Below are 18881 nucleotides of genomic sequence, written 5' to 3'. Positions count from 1 at the left end.
TGTTTTCTTTATTTCACTTTCAGATTTTTCATCATTAGTGTATAGGAATGCTAGAGATTTCTGTGCATTAATTTTGTATCCTGCTACTTTACCAAATTCATTGATTAGCTCTAGTAGTTTTCTGGTAGCATCTTTAGGATTCTCTATGTATAGTATCATGTCATCTGCAAACAGTGACAGCTTTACCTCTTCTTTTCCAATTTGGATTCCTTTTATTTCCTTTTCTTCTCTGATTGCTGTGGCTAAAACTTCCAAAACTATGTTGAATAATAGTGGTGAGAGTGGGCAACCTTGTCTTGTTCCTGATCTTAGTGGAAATGCGCTCAGTTTTTCACCATTGAGGACGATGTTGGCTGTGGGTTTGTCATATATGGCCTTTATTATGTTGAGGAAAGTTTCCTCTATGCCTACTTTCTGCAGGGTTTTTATCATAAATGGGTGTTGAATTTTGTCAAAAGCTTTCTCTGCATCTACTGAGATGATCATATGGTTTTTCTCCTTCAGTTTGTTAATACAGTGTATCACGTTGATTGATCTGCGTATATTGAAGAATCCTTGAATTCCTGGAATAAACCCCACTTGATCATGGTGTATGATCCTTTTAATGTGCTGTTGGATTCTGTTTGCCAGTATTTTGTTTAGGATTTTTGCATCTGTGCTCATCACTGATATTGACCTGTAGGTTTCTTTCTTTGTGACATCCATGTCTGGTTTTGGTATCAGGGTGATGGTGGCCTCGTATAATGAGTTTGGGAGTGTTCCTCCCTCTTCTGTATTTTGGAAGAGTTTGAGAAGGATAGGTGTTAGCTCGTCTCTAAATGTTTGATAGAATTCACCTGTGAAGCCATCTGGTCCTGGGCTTTTGTTTGTTGGAAGATTTTTAATGACAGTCTCAATTTCAGTGCTTGTGATTGGTCTGTTCATATTTTCTATTTCTTCCTGGTTCAGTCTTGGCAGGTTGTGGCAGGTGGATTCTTAACCACTGCCCCACCAGGGAAGTCCCTCATGTGGAATTTATTTTGATATAAGATATGTTTTAGGTATTTAAATATGCTATTTCCAAATGTTTAACAGTTGTCTCATCATCTTTTATTAAATAATCTTTCTCTAGTGGCCAAAAAAAAAAAAAAAAAGATTGAACTTCTAAAAGTAAAATCGTGCCATGCTACAGCTGTTCAAAGAACCCTCTTAACTGTGTTAAGGGTACTTGTATGGTAGATTTATAACTTGTTTGTCCCTTTAACTGGAGATGTTCTAAAAGTGCCTAAGGCAGCATCTGACACTTAGTAGACAATATATAGTTGCTGAATGAATGTGTGGGAAGGGGGTGTCTTGGTGTGGAAGTATTCCTTATTGCACAACATAAAAAAAATGTTAAAAAAGTAGAGAAAAACATGTACAAAAGAAGGCATGTAACTGTCACCCAGCTTGAACAGTTACCAACTCACGGCCAGTTTTGTTTTAATAATACCCTACCTACTTTTCCCTCCCCATATTATTTTGAGGCAAATACCAGATATTATTTCACTCATAAATATTTCGATGTCTATCTCTAAAAGATAAGGTCTCTTTTCTTTAAACATTACGTTATTACACCAGAAAAATTAAAATAATTCCTTAACGACGTCAGGTATCCTGTCAGTCTTCAAGTTTTCAATTGTCTCATAAATGTCATTTTCTTTTACAGTTTTACATTTGAATCAGGACTCAGAAAAGATCCACAGGTTGTGATTATTTAATATGCAGTATTTCTTATGTATTTTTTGATCTTTGGTTTTCCCATCTTCTCTCTATTTTCTCCTTTGTATTTTATTTGTTGAAGAACTGGGTTGTTTGTACTGCAGCACTTCCCACAGCCTAGAGTTTGCTGATTGTATCCTAATAGTGTCACTTACTTAACTGTCACTTATATTCCTCTGTCTCCTGTATTTCCTGTAAACTGGTAAGGCTTAATCAGATTCAGATTCAGTTTTCTTTTTGGCAAGCCCAAAAAGAAGGTGGTGGCCAAACCATAATGACAGCATTATTGGCTTTTTGTTCAGTGCCTTTGCAAATTGATTTTGCTATTTGTTGAGTATTTTCTATGTGCCTTGCAATGTGCTTATGTTCTATAGGCATTATGTCATTTAATCATATTTAAGCTTCATAATACTAATACATATCAATTTCTCTCTGATGACTAGACCTCTTATCAGGGCCAAGTAATCTTAAATGTCTTTCAAACAAACCCCTTTGTGTAAACCCCATTGTCATTTATGTGATTTAATTTGGAATTCTATATGAACTTTCTTTTTACTGAATTCATTTAGAGCTATACAAAAATAACTTGCATTAAAGGCATTTTTAAAAATATTTTGATAATAAAGCTCAAAGACCTATCATATAATTGTGAATTCGTTGTACTCAAGCCTTTTGGTACTGGGATTCACCATCTGTTAACCTCACAGAGACCGATATCTAAACCGCAAATAAAGCCAACAGAATTCAGTGTTTCCTGAGTCTCTTTTTCCTCTGCACTCATTGTCTTCTGCAGATGCATTTACGTCTCTTTCATCTCTTTCTGCTTTCTTTGCATGCTCACAGTATCCTACTGTTGCCCAGTGTGAGAAACTGACTTGTGATTGTAAAAGCAAAACTAGCCTTTCGTTGTTTGTTTACGTATCTTTATTTTGCTCAATTCTCCCCATAGTCCTAAATTCAGTTGTTTATAAAACCAGACCACTGGCGTTCCAGACTCAAAAAATAAATATCAAATTATCTTGACTAGCTGACATTTTGAAGATTAAACTGTTTGATATGTGGTTGATGGAGAAAAAGCACTAACTGACCCGAGTCACAATTAGATACCAGAGCACTGAGAGCAAAACAGTGCAAGGAGGATCCTGTTGTGCAGCCTTACAGACTGACATGCAGAGCGTATTTTATTCTTTATATATCTTAACCTTTCTTCTCCTTTAATAGTTGTAACTTTCGCCTTAAGTTTCCAGAATATCTGTTAGGTGAAGCATTTGATTAGTTGAATGGGAGGAACAGAAAGCATTGGTGAATACAGCAGGGAAATAGGAATCAATGTGAATAATTTCTTACTCTGGTTGTACCTCACTGTGAGACATTAGACAAGTAGCCAAATTCTCTGTTCTTATTTCTTAAAACACAATTATTTTACCATGCTTATTCATGAAGAACTTTAAGATTCTTATTTGAAACACTCTTCTGTAAGCTTGTAGTAAGTGGGAATTGTGTCTTTCTCTACCTGATCTTACTGGGTGCCCAGGGTAGCATGGTGCACGTGCTCGTGCTTAATGAGTAGGTTTGGATGCTGGTGGTATTTGAAAGGTTATACATTTTAAAGGGTATTTTGTTCCCTTTTCCTTGGCAAGACCAAGGAGCTTCCTTTTCTAAGACCAGTTGTGTTTGGACTAAGTGAAAGTACACTTTGTTCTAGGAGAATTGCCATATGAAAGCCTAGAATATATACTAAGTTCTTCCAAGAAAGGGGGAAAAGTCATGTTCTAGGACAGTGAATGCTGACTTGGTGCTGAATGAATGATTGTTATGTGCTCTTTTACTTACAGGCTCGCTTCTCATATGTGCGAATGAAATATCTTTTCTTCTCCTGGTTGGTGGTTTTTGTTGGAAGCTGGATTATATATGTGCAATACTCTACGTATACAGAACTATGCAGAGGAAAGGACTGTAAGAAAATAATAGTAAGTATTTTTTATTTTCTAGTATGTGGAAAAACCTATTGTTAATTGAAGTACAGTTGATTTACAATGTTGTGCCAATCTCTGCTGTACAGCACAGTGACTCAGTTATACACATAGAGACATTCTTTTTTTTATATTCTTTTCCATTATGGCTTATCCTGGGAGATTGGATATAGTTCCCTGTGCTATACAGTAGGACCTTGTTGTTTATCCATTCTAAATTTAATAACACATTAAAAAACCTATATTAATAACACATTATATTTACTACTATATACATGCTAAAAATTTTTTTCAAAAAGTCAAAGTTAATTTGATTTTGAGTTGTGCTGAACTTCTTAGCATTTTGATATGACCAAATTAGTAGGACTGTTCCCCACTTTGAAAAATCCAGTATTCAGAAATCTGAATATGTGATACAGACTAGTGTGAAAGCATCCTTATTACAAAGAGGGATTTTTGTTTTTCAAATATACTTGAAGTTTAGTTTACTGTAATCAGATGGGTTTTTTAAAAAAATAAATTATTTATTTTTGGCTGTGTTGGGTCTTTGTTGCTGTGCGCGGGCTTTCTCTAGTTGTGGCGAGCAGGGTCTACTCTTCCTTGCGGTGCGTGGGCTTCTCATTGTGGTGGCTTCTCTTTGTTGCCCAGCCCGGGCTCTAGGCATACGGGCTTCAGTAGTTGTGGCACACGGGCTTAGTTGCTCTGCGGCATGTAAGATCCTCCCAGACCAGGGATTGAACCCGTGTCCCCTGCATTGGCAGGCGGATTCTCAACCACTGCGTCACCAGGGAAGCCCAGTCAGATGGGTTTTTAAATATTTATAGTATGAGAGTGTTATTTGCAGGCAACCTTTCTGGAACACATCTTTTGAATAAATGGAGTCATTCTCGAATACTGAAAATTTACCTAAAAAGCATGTAAGTGTATTTATTATTTAATTTCTATCCTAATTACTGGATGTATCTCAGGAAAATTGCTCTATCAGTTTAAGATTTCTAGAAAATCCAGGATAAGTAAATTTAACTCCTTGTTTTCTGCTGATATCTTCTATATAAATAATATTAAAACATTTCATCTGAGAATTATATTTCTGATATAATAGTGGTTGGGATCCCAATTATTATAACTTGTTAACAATTCTATAATTATTGAGTGGTTACTCTTTAACTAGGCCAGTGGTGCTAGGGGTGTGCATTTAGCAAGGAAGAAGGTATCCTGACCTTACGAACTTAGAGTCTAGCAGGGAAGAAAATGAATAATTACAGTAAGGTAAAATAAATATTACAGTAGCAAATGTCTCCCCATAAGACAGGGAGAGCTGAACCTTTCCAAAGTTCTAAGAAAATAAAAATCAATTTAATTCCGGCTACTCAGTCAGGATAAAAAATTTAAAAAAACAACAGCAAAAACAAAAAACCATTATTCCCCAGGAGTATTACAGCCTCTTAACTAGGCAGGGGAGAAATTACTAATATAAGAAGCGAGGGAATTAATTAACAAAGAAGAGTCCCAAATCAAGGAGGGTTGAAAGATGTCAATCTTATATTCATTCCAATGGGCCATTCCAGATCCTTGAGGAATTTTACTAGGAGGAGCCTCTGGAGCCAGACAATACACTGGGTACTTTACATGGTCATTAGTACTTAAAATAATACTGTGAAAGCCCCCCCAAGCCCACTTTACAAATAAAGAAATATGGCTAGCAGAAGAATTTGCCTGTGATGGTGGAGCCAGAATTTGATCCTAGTTCTGTCTCTATAGAAAGCTCATGCTCTTTCTGCTACCCAATGTCAGAAAAGACTGATAAAGGAAGTTATAGATTAATGAAGCTAACAAAATCCCCCACAAAACTCACCAGCTCACCTTCAATGAAGAAGAAAGAAGTTATATAATCAACTATAACATATAAATAACCAAAACTATTTGAAATGTTTATTTCCTTTTTTTTTTTAGGTCACCTTTCTCACACATTAAAGTGTACACATTAAAGTGTATTCCGTGATCAGATGTATTTGAAAACAGAAGGTTAAACAAATATAAATAACTGACTTTACTGGGGACTTCTCAGGATCTTTAATATTCTAGTGTGCATTCTGCATCTCCAGAGAAAGCAAATATACTTGATTAGGAAAAAAATCCATCTCCACTGCAGCCCTCCCAGGAAGACTTATTAACATCATCTGGTTATGTTAGAAGTACTGTTCTAGAGATTAAGCCCAAATGAAATAGACATGGTTTTATCTGTTTTAATACTATAGCCTTTAAAATGTTAGGCATATATTGGTACATATTCTGTTATGGGTCAATTATAGTTGAAGTACCATATTATTTTCCTTTAAGTTCACTTTAATTGATAAAGAATGGAAGCAGAATATAATTCTAGCATAATTTAATGGTTATCATTCTAAAACTTGAAAATAATGAAAATGTTTTCTGAGCCTAAAATATATCCTTTTTCCTAAGACTGGCTTTAAAAAAAATTGTAGTTTCTCTGCATTTGGGAATTATGTTCTTAAAACTTACCACAACTAGTAGTACTAAGACCAGTAGTACTAAGATAGTACTGATATGGCATAGGAATTGTATGATTAGAACTAAAAAGCAGACAGAGAAAATATTTTTAAAGTATATGTTAAAGCTTCAAAGAGCTAACAAGATAGTGAGGAATTACTTGATCAAGATCTGGGAGAGGATAAGATTTAAGAGAGGTGAGCCTAGATTTTGTGGCTGTGTTTGCCTGAAAATGTATGACCTGAAATACAGTCTTATGGGGCTAGGAAGATAAAAATATAGTCCATTTTCTACCAAGAGTGGGACCCTGGTTCACCATGCTTTGGGCTGAGGTTCCAAAGGACTGAACACCAAGAGTGAAGGTGAGCTAAAAGAACCTCAGAGAGGCAAGCTGACTTTGTAGCTTCTTTTTCGCTTGAGGAATTTGCTGATGCTGGGCATGAGCAGGGTTCTGAGAACCAGGACTGTATACTGGGAGAGTGCTGCTGCTGGGGATAAGAAACCAGCAAGCTTTTATAGAAAACTAAGGGAGCCTCACATAAAGCCAGTTATCCTGTTGGGATATTTGCCAAATCCTGGGGCTTTACAGAGTGGGAGGCTAGAAAAATCTCATTGGAAAGCCTTTGAAAAGCAGACGTTTTGGCAGTCTCACAAGATACAGACTAGAGTTAGGAACCTTCCAGGGGGAGAAACTTCAATGAATTCCCAAGCTCTTAGTTGAAAATCCTGGAGGGCTATGCTCTTGGAATAGAGATGAGTCAGAAATAGATTGACCTTTACCAGAGGTACAATTCAGCCTGCACTCAGCACAGCCCCTCATTGGATTAAGGCAATCAGCTACCATTATATCTGCCTACTAGAGGGAAGGGAAATCCTCTCTGGAGGCATTATGTAGACAATTACAGAGCATGCCAAAAGACAAGATGACATGACTGAAAACCAAGAAATAAACATGGACAATAGAAGCAGATCCACAGATGACCTAGATATTGGTGTCATCCTAAAAGGATTTTAAAATAACTATGTTCATGTTCAAATAAGTAGGAAAATAGGTAGAGAATATAAATAAAACAATGGATAATTTCAACAGGGAATTGAAATGTATTTAAAAGAATCAGGAAGATAATATGGAAGTTCTTCAAAAAGTTAAATATAGAATTACCAGTAATTCCACTTCTAGGTATGTACTCAAAAGAAATGAAAGCAGGGACTTAAACAGATACTTGCACACCAATGTTCATAGCAGCATTATTCACAGTAGCCAAAAGGTGGAAACTCTCTAATGTCCATTAACAGATGAATGCATAGACAAAATGTGATATATACATACAATGGAATATTATTCAACCTTTAAAAAGAATGAAATTCTGATGCATACCACAATGTGGAGGAACCTCGAAAATACTATGCTAAATGATATAAGCTAGATGCAAAAGGACAAATGTTGTATGTGTGCACTTACATGAGGTACCTAGAATAACAATTACATATAAATTGGGAAAAGGGTAAAAGGAGCTAAAATGTTTAAAATCCTTATCATATTGCAGAGTAGGGGAAAAGTATTAATCAATTAACTTTAGACATGCTAATTCAACTATGTATTTGTTATTTCTAGGATAGCCTCTGGAATAGAAAAAGAGTATATCATTTCCAAGCTAATATAGGAAAAATGGAATAAATAATAAAAGAACACTCAGTCCTAAAGAAGGCAATAAAGAAAAAGAAACATAACAGGCAGAAGAAGCAGAAAACACATAATAAGGTGATAGATGTCACAAATTGAATTCCCTGGGAAACAGACTCAGAGACTGAGATTTACCTGAAGGAAGTTTATTGGGATGGGCTTTTGAGGTTAACATCTGTGGGGGAGTGAGGAAGGAAGATAGACCAGAATGAGAAGTTTAAACTGCAGTGCAGTAGTAATAAAAGCATCAGTTGATTCTACAGGGAACCTGGGGTTGGGATGGCCTTGCAAAGGTCCAGGCCTTTATACCCCCGTCACTGACTAGTCATTGTATACAGTTTTCCATCCTCTCCCACCCTCCCTAAAGGGGATATGACTTTGGGTAAGGCTGTATTCCAGCTGAGGCCAAGTCCCAAAGAAAGATTCAGCTGAGAGCTGTTGACTGCCTATATGCTCAGCAGCTGAGGGAATGAGTGTTCCATTTCTAGAGGAAATATGGGTGGCTTAACACGGCACTGACTGTAGTATATCTAAACCCAAATATGTTGGTAATTACATTAAATGTAAAGGGACCAAATGCTTCAGTTAAAAGACAAAGATTGTAAAAAAAAAAAAAAAAAAAGACCAAGATTGTCAGACTGTGTTAAAATTTAAAACAACTATATGATATTTATAAGATACACATCTAAAATATAAAGATGCAGATAGATTGAAAGTAAAAGAATAGGAAAACATTCATGCAAATTCTAGAAGCAGGGATGTTTAGAGGAAAAACCATGGCTATATATATTTATGTAAGTTTTATATTACACAGACTATACTTCTTTTTTAAAGTCTGAATCAGCCCTTACTGGCTTGAAACACAGTTCCTTGTAAATTTGCTTGTCCCGGATTGCAGTTTTACAATAGCTGCTAAGTAATTGTCCGGCCTTTTCATAAATTATGGCAATATCCATGCTTACTTGTTCTGGTCCTAGTAATTCCTGGTTTGAAATGTGGAGTCTGATTGTCTCTCTCCCTCTGTATTACTCCATAGATTGTTCTCTTAAGTGGAATGAACTGAACAGAGCATATAATAAGATGGCTGTTTTCAGTTTGGGATATAAATATATAAAACTGCATTATCTCAAAACCACATTTAGCAAAAACATGCGTGCCAAAGGATTATAGTATCTTGTGTATAAACTCTGAACAGATTTCCTTCAAAATCCTCAGTCAATTTCATCTTAGTGAACTAAGGAAGATTATAAAGAGACACAGAAGATCCAAAAGTAGCCCTACAAATATTGTTTGCTAAAGATTAACAATGAGGGTTCTTTTCTTCTTCTTCCTTTGAAAGTTGGCAGCTTAGCTTTTAACTTTTATCAAGTTTTTTTTCTCATTTTTAATAATTTATTTTCAAGGTAATTACTATCACATAGGAATCATATTAAAAGTGTAGTCCATTTTAGAAGAGACATCGATCAACAAATATTTCTTGAACACTTACTACATATTAGTCATTATTCTAGGTGCTGTTGATACAGTAGTAAGCAGAGTCCACGTCTGGAGGAGCTTATATTCTGGTAGCAGAATATGAATAATAAAGATAAAAACAAATAAATGACTTCAGGTACTGAGAAGTGCAGTGAGAAAGGATATAATAGTAGTATTTAGTAGAGAATGGCAAAGGCATCTTATCTTGACCAGAGTGGTTGGGACAGGCTTCCCTGAGAAGAGGGCATTTTGAATTGAAACCTGGTGAGAAGGAAACAGTTGTGTATCTGGGCAAAAAGCATGTATGGAGAAAGGACAGTGAGTGCAAATGCCCAAAGAACAGAGCAAGTTTGGGAAATACAACCGGTTTCATGTGTGACTTATGAAAATCTGTCTCATTACTTTAATCATATCAGTACATTATAAAACCTTGTATATTAATGGTACGGTACACCAAGTATGAGGAACTTCTTGATTACGAGTACTCAACTATATCATGTTAGGCTACTGGAAAAAAATACTAGCCTGGAGTCAAAGAACCAGCCTTACCCTTTCTTGTGGTCTATTGTATGGTTTTGAATAAGTGACTTCATTTCATTGATTTGCTATTAATTCCATTGTACAGGTGAGAAAAGTATTTCTGCCTTACCTGCATCACAGATTTTATGAGGATAAAGTGCAAGTGAATCAATTAAGCTGAATGATACTCTGACATATCTATTTCTTTTGTTTTAAAATAAATGTTTATTTTATCCCACAATATGAAAAACAAAGAAGTTTCTTGGGCAGCTAAAGTATCTGACATATCTGTTGAATACAGAGGAGGTTCTCAAGTCCTTGACTTGATTTCACTTGGCTTGGGGCACCTACCCTAGTATTTGTAGCCCCTGTAACCAATTGTACTTCAGAAGTTTCCCCAGAAGATTGCTGTGGCTCTCCCATTTAGAGCATCACCTCCAAGGTGAGAACATTGTTTAGGTTAGGAATGACAGGTGATCAACAGAACAGAGTGTGATAATCAGTTTACTTATGTTTAAGAATAATGGTCTGTCTAAGCTTACATAGCTTTCTTCTTTCTGTATGTCTCTGTCTCTGTCTTTTCACCTTTCTGTCTGTGTGTGATGGGTCATGTCTATTGCAATAGTTAAGTGCATAAGCACTGGAATAAATGAGGTTCAGGTTTGAGTTCTGGGTTTGCCATTCCTTAGCTGTATAGGTTAGGCAAATTATTTAGCCTCTATAAAATTGGGATTAAAATGAGGATTTTAATATTCTCAGGTGGTTGTGAGTTCACGTATTAAAAGGCTTAATACAACACTTAACTCTTGACACGTAGTAAGTGCTCAATAAATTATTATTCTTATTATTTCAAGTTTATGCCTTTGAATCTGACTGGGACAATAAGACATATACATACACACATACATACATGACATTATACGATCAGTTGTATCAGTCAAGTTTCAAGCAGAGAAGCAGAGCCAATAAAAATATATATTAAGAGATTGATTATTATTTTAAATTTTATTAGTACAAATTTATTAATATTATTTATTAACAACATGTGTGGACCTTGAGGGCATTATACTAGGTGATATAAGTCAGCCAGAGAAAGACAAATACCACATGATCTCATTTATATGTGGAATCTAAAACACAACAACAACAAATCCAGCTCATAGATACAAAGAACATATCGGTGGTTGCCAGAGGAGGGGGTGTAGGGTGGGCAAAATGGGTGAAGGGGGTCAAAAGGACCAAACTTCCAGTTATAAAGCAAATAAGTCATGGGGACACAATGTACAAGATGGTGACCATAGTTCATACCACTGTATTGTATATTTGAAAGTTGCAAAGAGATTAGATCTTAAATGTTCTCATAAGAAAAAAATTCTGTAACTATGTATGGTGATGGATGTTAACTAGACTTCTTGTGGTGATTATTACACTGTATATACAAATATTGAATCATTATGTTCTATACCCGAAAGTAATATAATGTTATATGTCAATTATATCTCAATTTTTTTTTTTTTTTTTTTTTTTTTTGCGGTACGCGGGCCTCTCACTGTTGTGGCCTCTTCCGTTGCGGAGCACAGGCTCCGGACGCGCAGGCTCAGCGGCCATGGCTCACGGGCCCAGCCGCTCCGCGGCATGTGGGATCTTCCCAGACCGGGGCACGAACCTGTGTCCCCTGCATCGTCAGGCGGACTCTCAACCACTTCGCCACCAGGGAAGCCCCTCAATTTTTTTTAAAGTGAGAGATTTCTTGCAAGAAATTGGCTTACCCAATTGTGGCAAGTCCGAAATGACAGGCTAGAACTCTTGGGCCTAAGCTAAAGCTGCTATGCACAAACAGAATTTCTTCTTCGTCAGGGAAGCCTCAGCAATGCTCTTAAGGCCCTTCAACTAATTGAATCAGGCCCACCCAGGTTATCTGGGATAATCTCTCTTAAAGTCAGTTGATTATGGACACATCTCTAAAATGCAGCAACACCTAGATTATTGTTTGCTTCATTAGCTGGGAACTGCAGTTTAGCCAAGCCAACACATCCGAAGATTATCACATCCGGTTAAAATGATTTAGTTTGTGCTACAAATAGTTGTATTACAAAAATTTAAGAAAGGTTTCAATGAATAGATAAATCACTTTGGGTAGCATAGTAGAGAAAGGCTTCATAGAGGAGGTAGATCTTCTGTAGGACCTTACAGAATAGGAAGAATTTGGAAAGACACTGAGGAGCACCTTTCTCCTTCTCATTACAACCAAGCTTGCCTTAGCACTTTTATCCCTCAGAGCAAGATGCTGATTAACATTAGATCTGAGAATTCCCAGAATCATGCATCAGTAGCCAGTGAACCACAGCCTTGGTCATTGGGCCTTTTGGCTACCTGCAAATTAATATCTTTTCCTCTTTTGTCTTTTAACAGTAAATTTTAAAAACAAACTTAGAATGTTGAACAAATCAAATATGTATTTCATATGCATTATGTACTGGGTGTGAATTAGTCTAATTTAGTAATCAAGTACATTTCTTATAACTTCAACATGGGAAGTCACTACAGAATATTAGTATTACTGCCCTGAGATGTTTTTCTCTAACCAATGGATCATTTTTGTTAAAAGATGTTAAAGTTAATGGGATTCTTAACTTCTAGCCAAAACTGAGATTAATTTTGCACCTTGTACATTGACTTGCAATTTCAATTCAAGTTTCTTGTTTTCAGTTTTTAATAAAAGTATGAAACCTTCCACTGTTATATCCATTATTTAGAGCTGGATTCTAGTGAAATGCATAATAGGCTTTTAAAACTCCAAGAGGGGAAATGGAGTGGGGGTGGTGTTCCTGGGAAGCCAAGGTTAACTTGTGGAAGCATAAGGAATAAGAACTGTGTTCTGCTCATCTTTGTTTAAAGGCAGCTGTCTCTGAAACTAAGGGCAACAGTAACTAAGCCTAATTGGATGTGCTTAGAAGGATCCTTTTTTTTTCCATTTGTGCTTTAAAAAATTTTTTCCACCAAGCTAGTTACAATATGTTGTATAATTCACAGTACATTTTCTCTGATCATAGCAATCACTAATGGACTCATTATTTCAGCAAAGTTCTATTTTGTGCCTAACCATAAAGAAATTTTGTACAGTTTGACTCTGTGGTTTGCTGGGTTCTTTAAAAAAGAAAAAAAAAAGAATGGTGGGAGAGGGAGAGAAATTTTCCTTCTGTATATTTTTTAGGACAACTTTGTTTAATATTGAAATTTCTGGCAAGTTCCTCCATGATCGAGAGTGTTTGTTCTGAGGTTCTACCTGGATAATAGAAGAATCACTCTCTGTGATATTCTGGTGAACCTTTGTGACTATTATATGAGCACCTGCTTTAAAATGGAAACATTAAAAGATGAGAGAGCCTCTAGATTTTATTACAGTCTCTTAAGATTTAATTTCTAGAGATAATGATTTGTTGCTTAAAACAACTAGCTTAACATATACTAAATTCGGGGACTTCCCTGGTGGTGCAGTGGTTGAGAATCCATCTACCAATGCAGGGGACACGGGTTCGATCCCTGGTCTGGGAAGATCCCACATGCCGCAGAGCAACTAAGCCTGTGTGCCACAACTACTGAGCCTGCGCTCCAGAGCCTGCAAGCCACAACTACAGGGCGCAGGTGCCACAACTACTGAAACCTGCGCACCTAGAGCCCATGCTCTGCAGCAAGAGAAGCCACCGCAATGAGAAGCCCGCGCACCGCAACGAATAGTAGCCCCTGCTTGCCGCAACTAGAGAAAGCCTGCACACAGCAACGAAGACCCAATGCAGCCAAAAATAAAGATAAATAAAATAAAATTTATTAAAAATATATACACTAAATTTAAGATATTTAGAACCATGTTTCCAATTAGATAGCAGTACATAGCTAATGGTTTCACTTAGCTATTATTTGCTCAGGATCAATTATTACTTGACTCTAGAGGTTCATTTTGTGCTGTTATCCTATATTTTTAAAATGCACGGAACCAGTTCACTTGGAACATACTGCTTTTAAAGTGCAAGCTTAACGTTTTCCTTTTAAAAATATGGTCTTCCTTTATGCCAACTTGAGTTAGGTTACCAATTTCTTCTTCGCAAACTTATAGAAAAATATTTACTGAACAAATTTATTTCAAATCTTAACAGACATAAGCCCTATTCCAAGGATAATCTTACTGGTTAAATTATAGTAGCATTCCTGGTGGCCTTCACGTGCTGGGCTGCACTGTCTCATGTCACGTTCACCATGATGCTGAGGCAGGTGGCATCACTGTTACCATGAACATCGTTCCTGAGAAGCACTAAAGAGACTAGGGGTTAAAGCCAGCTTAGAAGAAACAAGCCAGCAGTAAAACACCATGTGATTTTAGTTATGTGCTTACTAGCACTGTGCTGGAACCTGGAGTTACAGAGATAAGGCATGTTCCCGCCCTGAAGACGCTTAAAGACTAGGAGAGGACATGAAAAAATAAACAAGAAGTACATAATTGAGACTGGGAGTAGTGTTGCTAGATTTAGGGGGAAAAAAACCAAACAGGATACCCAGTTAAATTTGAATTTAAAATAATGAGTGTTTTTTAGTATATGTCCCAAATATTACCAATAAACAATGAATAATTTTTAGTATATGTCCCATGCAATGTATTTTTTTATTGAGCCATCCTGAGAAGGTTCCAGAAGACTTTCTGGAAGAGGTTGTATCTGGACTGAATTTTGAGCAGTGCAGGCAGAAAGAAGCATGTGCAAAGCTACAAAGATATGAAAGAATGCTACATTCCAGAAGCAGCGTGGCTAGAGCAGAGTGCATGAGGGGCAGTTTATAGAGGTCAAGTTAGCAGAGTCAAATTCAAAAAACAGGGGCTTCCCTGGTGGCGCAGTGGTTGAAAGTCCACCTGCTGATGCAGGGGACATGGGTTTGTGCTCCGGTCCGGGAAGATCCCACATGCCGCAGAGCGGCTAGGCCCGTGAGCCATGGCCGTTGAGCCTGCGCGTCTGGAGCCTGTGCTCGGCAACGGGAGAGGCCACAAGAGTGAGAGGCCCGCGTACCGCAAAAAAAAAAAAAAAAAATTCAAAAAACCATTCATGTTGTATTAAGGGTAGTAGAGAATCAATAGAAGTTTTTAAACAGGGAGTGAGTGATCAGATTTATGTTTCAGACGAATTTCACCGGTTGTAGTAGAGGGTGAATTGGATAGGAGACTATCACACGCAGGGAGACCAGTTTTATGGTGGTGGTTGTAATCCAGGCACAAAGCAGTGAGAGCTTAAACCACGGCACTGGCAGAGGGAATAGAGGAAGAAATAGCTTCAAAGGATATTAAGGAAATGATTTGATTGCCAGCACATGGTGACCAGCTGAATGTGGGAGGATGAGGAGGAAGGAGGCGGTTAAGACAACTCACTGCTCCCTCCCTTGGATGCCTGAGTGGATGATGGCACCTTTCAATGAGGTAGGGAATAAAGGAGAACAACCCTTGGGGGAGAGGAAGGCGGGAGATGGTGAGTTCAGTTTGGGGAAGGTTGAGTGTGAAGTACTTGTAAGTTATCCAGATGGAGACAGGAGATGTCCAGGAAGCACTTAGATATTTAACTCAGCAGAAAGGCCTGTGTAAGGACAGAGGTTTGTTAGAGCCATGGAAATAAATGTTACCCATGATGACATACAGAGAACCCAAAGAAAGTAGAACAAAACCCTGGAAAACAATATTTATGATTATGAGAAAGGAAGAGAATGACTCCGCAGAAAGACTCAGAATAAGTGGCCAGAGAAGTAGGAGAAAAACATGGGGACAGAAGCCATTAGAAAAGTGGTCAACAAGGACGAATGCTGAAGAGAGGTTAAATAATGTAAGAACTGAAATTTGCAATTCAGAGTTCATTGTCAAAAGTGTTATAAGCACTACCAAATGTAAAATAGACAGCTAGTGGGAAGCAGCCACATAGCACAGGGAGATCAGCTCAGTGCTTTGTGAGCGCCTAGAGGGGTGGGATAGGGAGGGTGGGAGGGAGATGCAAGAGGGAGGGGATATGGGGTTATATGTATATGTATAGCTGACTCACTTTGTTATAAAGCAGAAACTAACACACCATTCATTGTAAAGCAATTATACTCCAATAAAGATGTTTAAAAAAAAGTGTTATAAGTATTTTCAAAGTATAGTACGGTCCAAAGCCAAAATATGTTGGATTAAGTTTGAATGGCAGGAAATAAGTGTTGACATTGAGTTTTGACTACTGTTTCTAGAAACTGTGCTGGGAAATCTGTTGTTTGGGTTTGGTTTGGTTTGGTTTGAATTTTTTTAAATTGTGATAACATCCACATAACACCCTCTTAACCATGTTTGTTTCTCAGTTTGTTATTACTTTTAGTCCCCACTCTATTGAAATATAATCAACAAATAAAATTGTAAGATATTTAAAGTATGTGGTGATTTGACATACATATATATACACTATGAAAGGATCCCTCCCTCGAGTTAATTAACACGTCCATTACCTAGCATACTTCCTTTTTTGGTGTGTGAGAACAATTAAGTTCTACTCTCTTAGCAAATTTCAGTTATACAATACAGTGTTATCAGCTATAGTCACCATGTTATGACACGTTAGAGCCTTAGACCTTATTCATTTTATAAATGAAAGTTTGTACCCTTTACTATCCTCTCCTTATTTCCCCCACCCTCTCAGCCCCTGACAACTACTTTCCTACTCTCTGTTTCTCTGATCTTTTTTTTTTTCAAATGCCACTTATGAGTGATACCGTGCAGTATTTGTCTTTCTCTCTCTGGCTTACTTCACTTAGCATAATACCCTCCAGGTTCATTCATGTCATTGCAAATGACAGGCTGAATAATATTTCATTGTGTCTATATACCACATTTTCTTTATCCATTCATCTGTCCACAAACACTTAAGTTGTTTCTATAACCTTGGCTATTGTGAATAATACTGCAATGAACAAGGAAGTACAGCTATCTCTTTGAAATAATTATTTTGTTTCCTTTGGATATATACCCAGACGTGAGGTTGCTGGATCGCATAATAGTACTATTTTTTTTAATATATAAATTTACTTATTAGAGACTGCATTGAGTCTTCGTTGCTGCACACGGGCGTTCTCTAGTTGCCGCAAGCAGGGGCTACTCTTTATCGTGGTGCGCCCCGGCTTCTCATTGTGGTGGCTTATCTTGTTGCAGAGCATGGCCTCTAGGCATGCGGGCTTCAGTAGTTGGGGCTTGTGGACTCTAGAGCGCAGGCTCAGTAGTCGTGGCACACGGGCTTAGTTGCTCCACGGCATGTGGGATCTTCCCAGACCAGGGATCAAACCCGTGTTCTGTGTATTGGCAGGCGGATTCTTAACCACTGTGCCACCAGGGAAGTCCCAGTAGTACTATTTTTAATTTCTTGAGGAACAGCAGTACTATTTTCCATAGATCATCTTAACCATTTTTAATTGTACAGTTCAGTAGTGTTAGGTATATTCACATTGCTTTGCAGCCAGTCTCCATAACTTTTTCATCTTGCAAAACTGAAACTCTATACCCCTTAAACAACTTCCCATTTTCCCTTCCCCAAGCCCCTAGCAACTACTTTCTATTTCTATGAGTCTGACTACTTAAAGATCTCACATAAGTGGAATCACACAGTATAGTTACACTTGAACAACATGGATTTGAACTGCATGGGTCAATTTATGGTGTATTTTTTTTCACTAAATATGTACTACAGTATTATACGTACCGCAGTTGGTTGAATCTGCGGATGCAGAACCATGGATACAGAGGGCTGAATATAAAGTTATACACTGATTTTCTGCTGGGGAGGAGATTGGTGCCCCTAACCCCCATGTTGTTCAGGAGTCAACTGTGTTTGTCTTTTTGTTGACAGTTTTATTTCACTTAGCGTAATATCCTGAAGGTTCATCCATATTGTAGCATGTGTCAGAATTTTCTTCCTTTTTAAGGCTGAATAATATTCCATTGTATGTATATAACCACATTTTGTTTATCCATCCATCCATCCACGGATTCTTGGGCTGCCTCCACCTTTTGGCTGGGAAATTGTTTTAAACTGACCTAATCTAGTTTGGTCATGCACACTTCCATAGATTCTGTTTTGAAAGATAATGGTAGCCACAGAAAATGTTTGATATAGGTGCATTAACTACTCCCTCACAACCTTTTTACTAGGTTATAATGAAAATGATTTCTACTATACACATAGGCATTTATTCAGCACATATTTATTTATAAGCAGTCACAAACCATTTCATATAATCAGTCTGTAAACTCATTAAAGTTCTAACTCTGGCCTTTTAGGTGTTCCATCAGCTTTCATGAAAGATTTCAGAGGCAGCTCCTGTTACCCTTACAATTAGCATCAGGCAACTAGAAATTCTGAACCAGTGATTCTCAAAATGTGGTCTCTTGGACCAGCAGCACAGTACTGTGCACGGATCTGTGCTGAAACTTCCTGAAGTTGAGAACCTCTGCTGTAAAACGATTAGCTCTGGGTACCTCCCTAAAGATAAAGGTATGGCTTCAACTGGTTCTTATACCCTCTTTGTGAAAGAGTAGGAATGTCTCTTATTTTAGCCAATCCATCTCTCTTAATTTCACCAATGATAGTTAATTTCTAACTTAACCATGCTATTTAACTAGCCACAAATTTCACCAGTTAAAATTCTAATTTGCTAGTTAACAAAATCTCAGAGATGGATCAATCCTTATCAAGATAGGGATAATATTGTAGAAGCCCTTACAGCAGCTACCTCTGGAGCATGGGCTTCCTGACTACCTTATTAGAATGCTAGCCAAGCACCTGTGCATTCCTGATTGGGACATTAGAGGCACCTGGACTATAAACACGCACACAAGTAGCACACTGTATATGCTGAAAATAAAATACAGACATTATAACAGAAGGGAACAAAAGAGAGAGGGTTCGTGTGTGCGTGTGTGTATGTGTGAA

General features: G+C 37.4%; 1 protein-coding gene across 1 annotated transcript in view; it reads left to right on the top strand.

Moving 5' to 3' along the window:
• DIPK1A (divergent protein kinase domain 1A) overlaps positions 1–18881 on the top strand; it is a gene marked incomplete at its 5' end in the record, with an annotated part of 120318 nt that overhangs the window by 78465 nt on the left and 22972 nt on the right. The window contains one exon of the mRNA XM_079904409.1: positions 3576–3710. Coding sequence (XP_079760535.1) covers positions 3576–3710 — 135 coding nt within the window. The remainder of the gene's footprint in view (positions 1–3575; positions 3711–18881) is intronic.

This window comes from Stenella coeruleoalba (assembly GCF_951394435.1).
Source record: "Stenella coeruleoalba genome assembly, chromosome: 1".
In the NCBI taxonomy this organism is placed as follows: Eukaryota; Metazoa; Chordata; class Mammalia; order Artiodactyla; family Delphinidae; genus Stenella; species Stenella coeruleoalba.
Note: the sequence above shows the minus strand (reverse complement) of the source record. Positions and strands in the feature narration are given on the sequence as shown.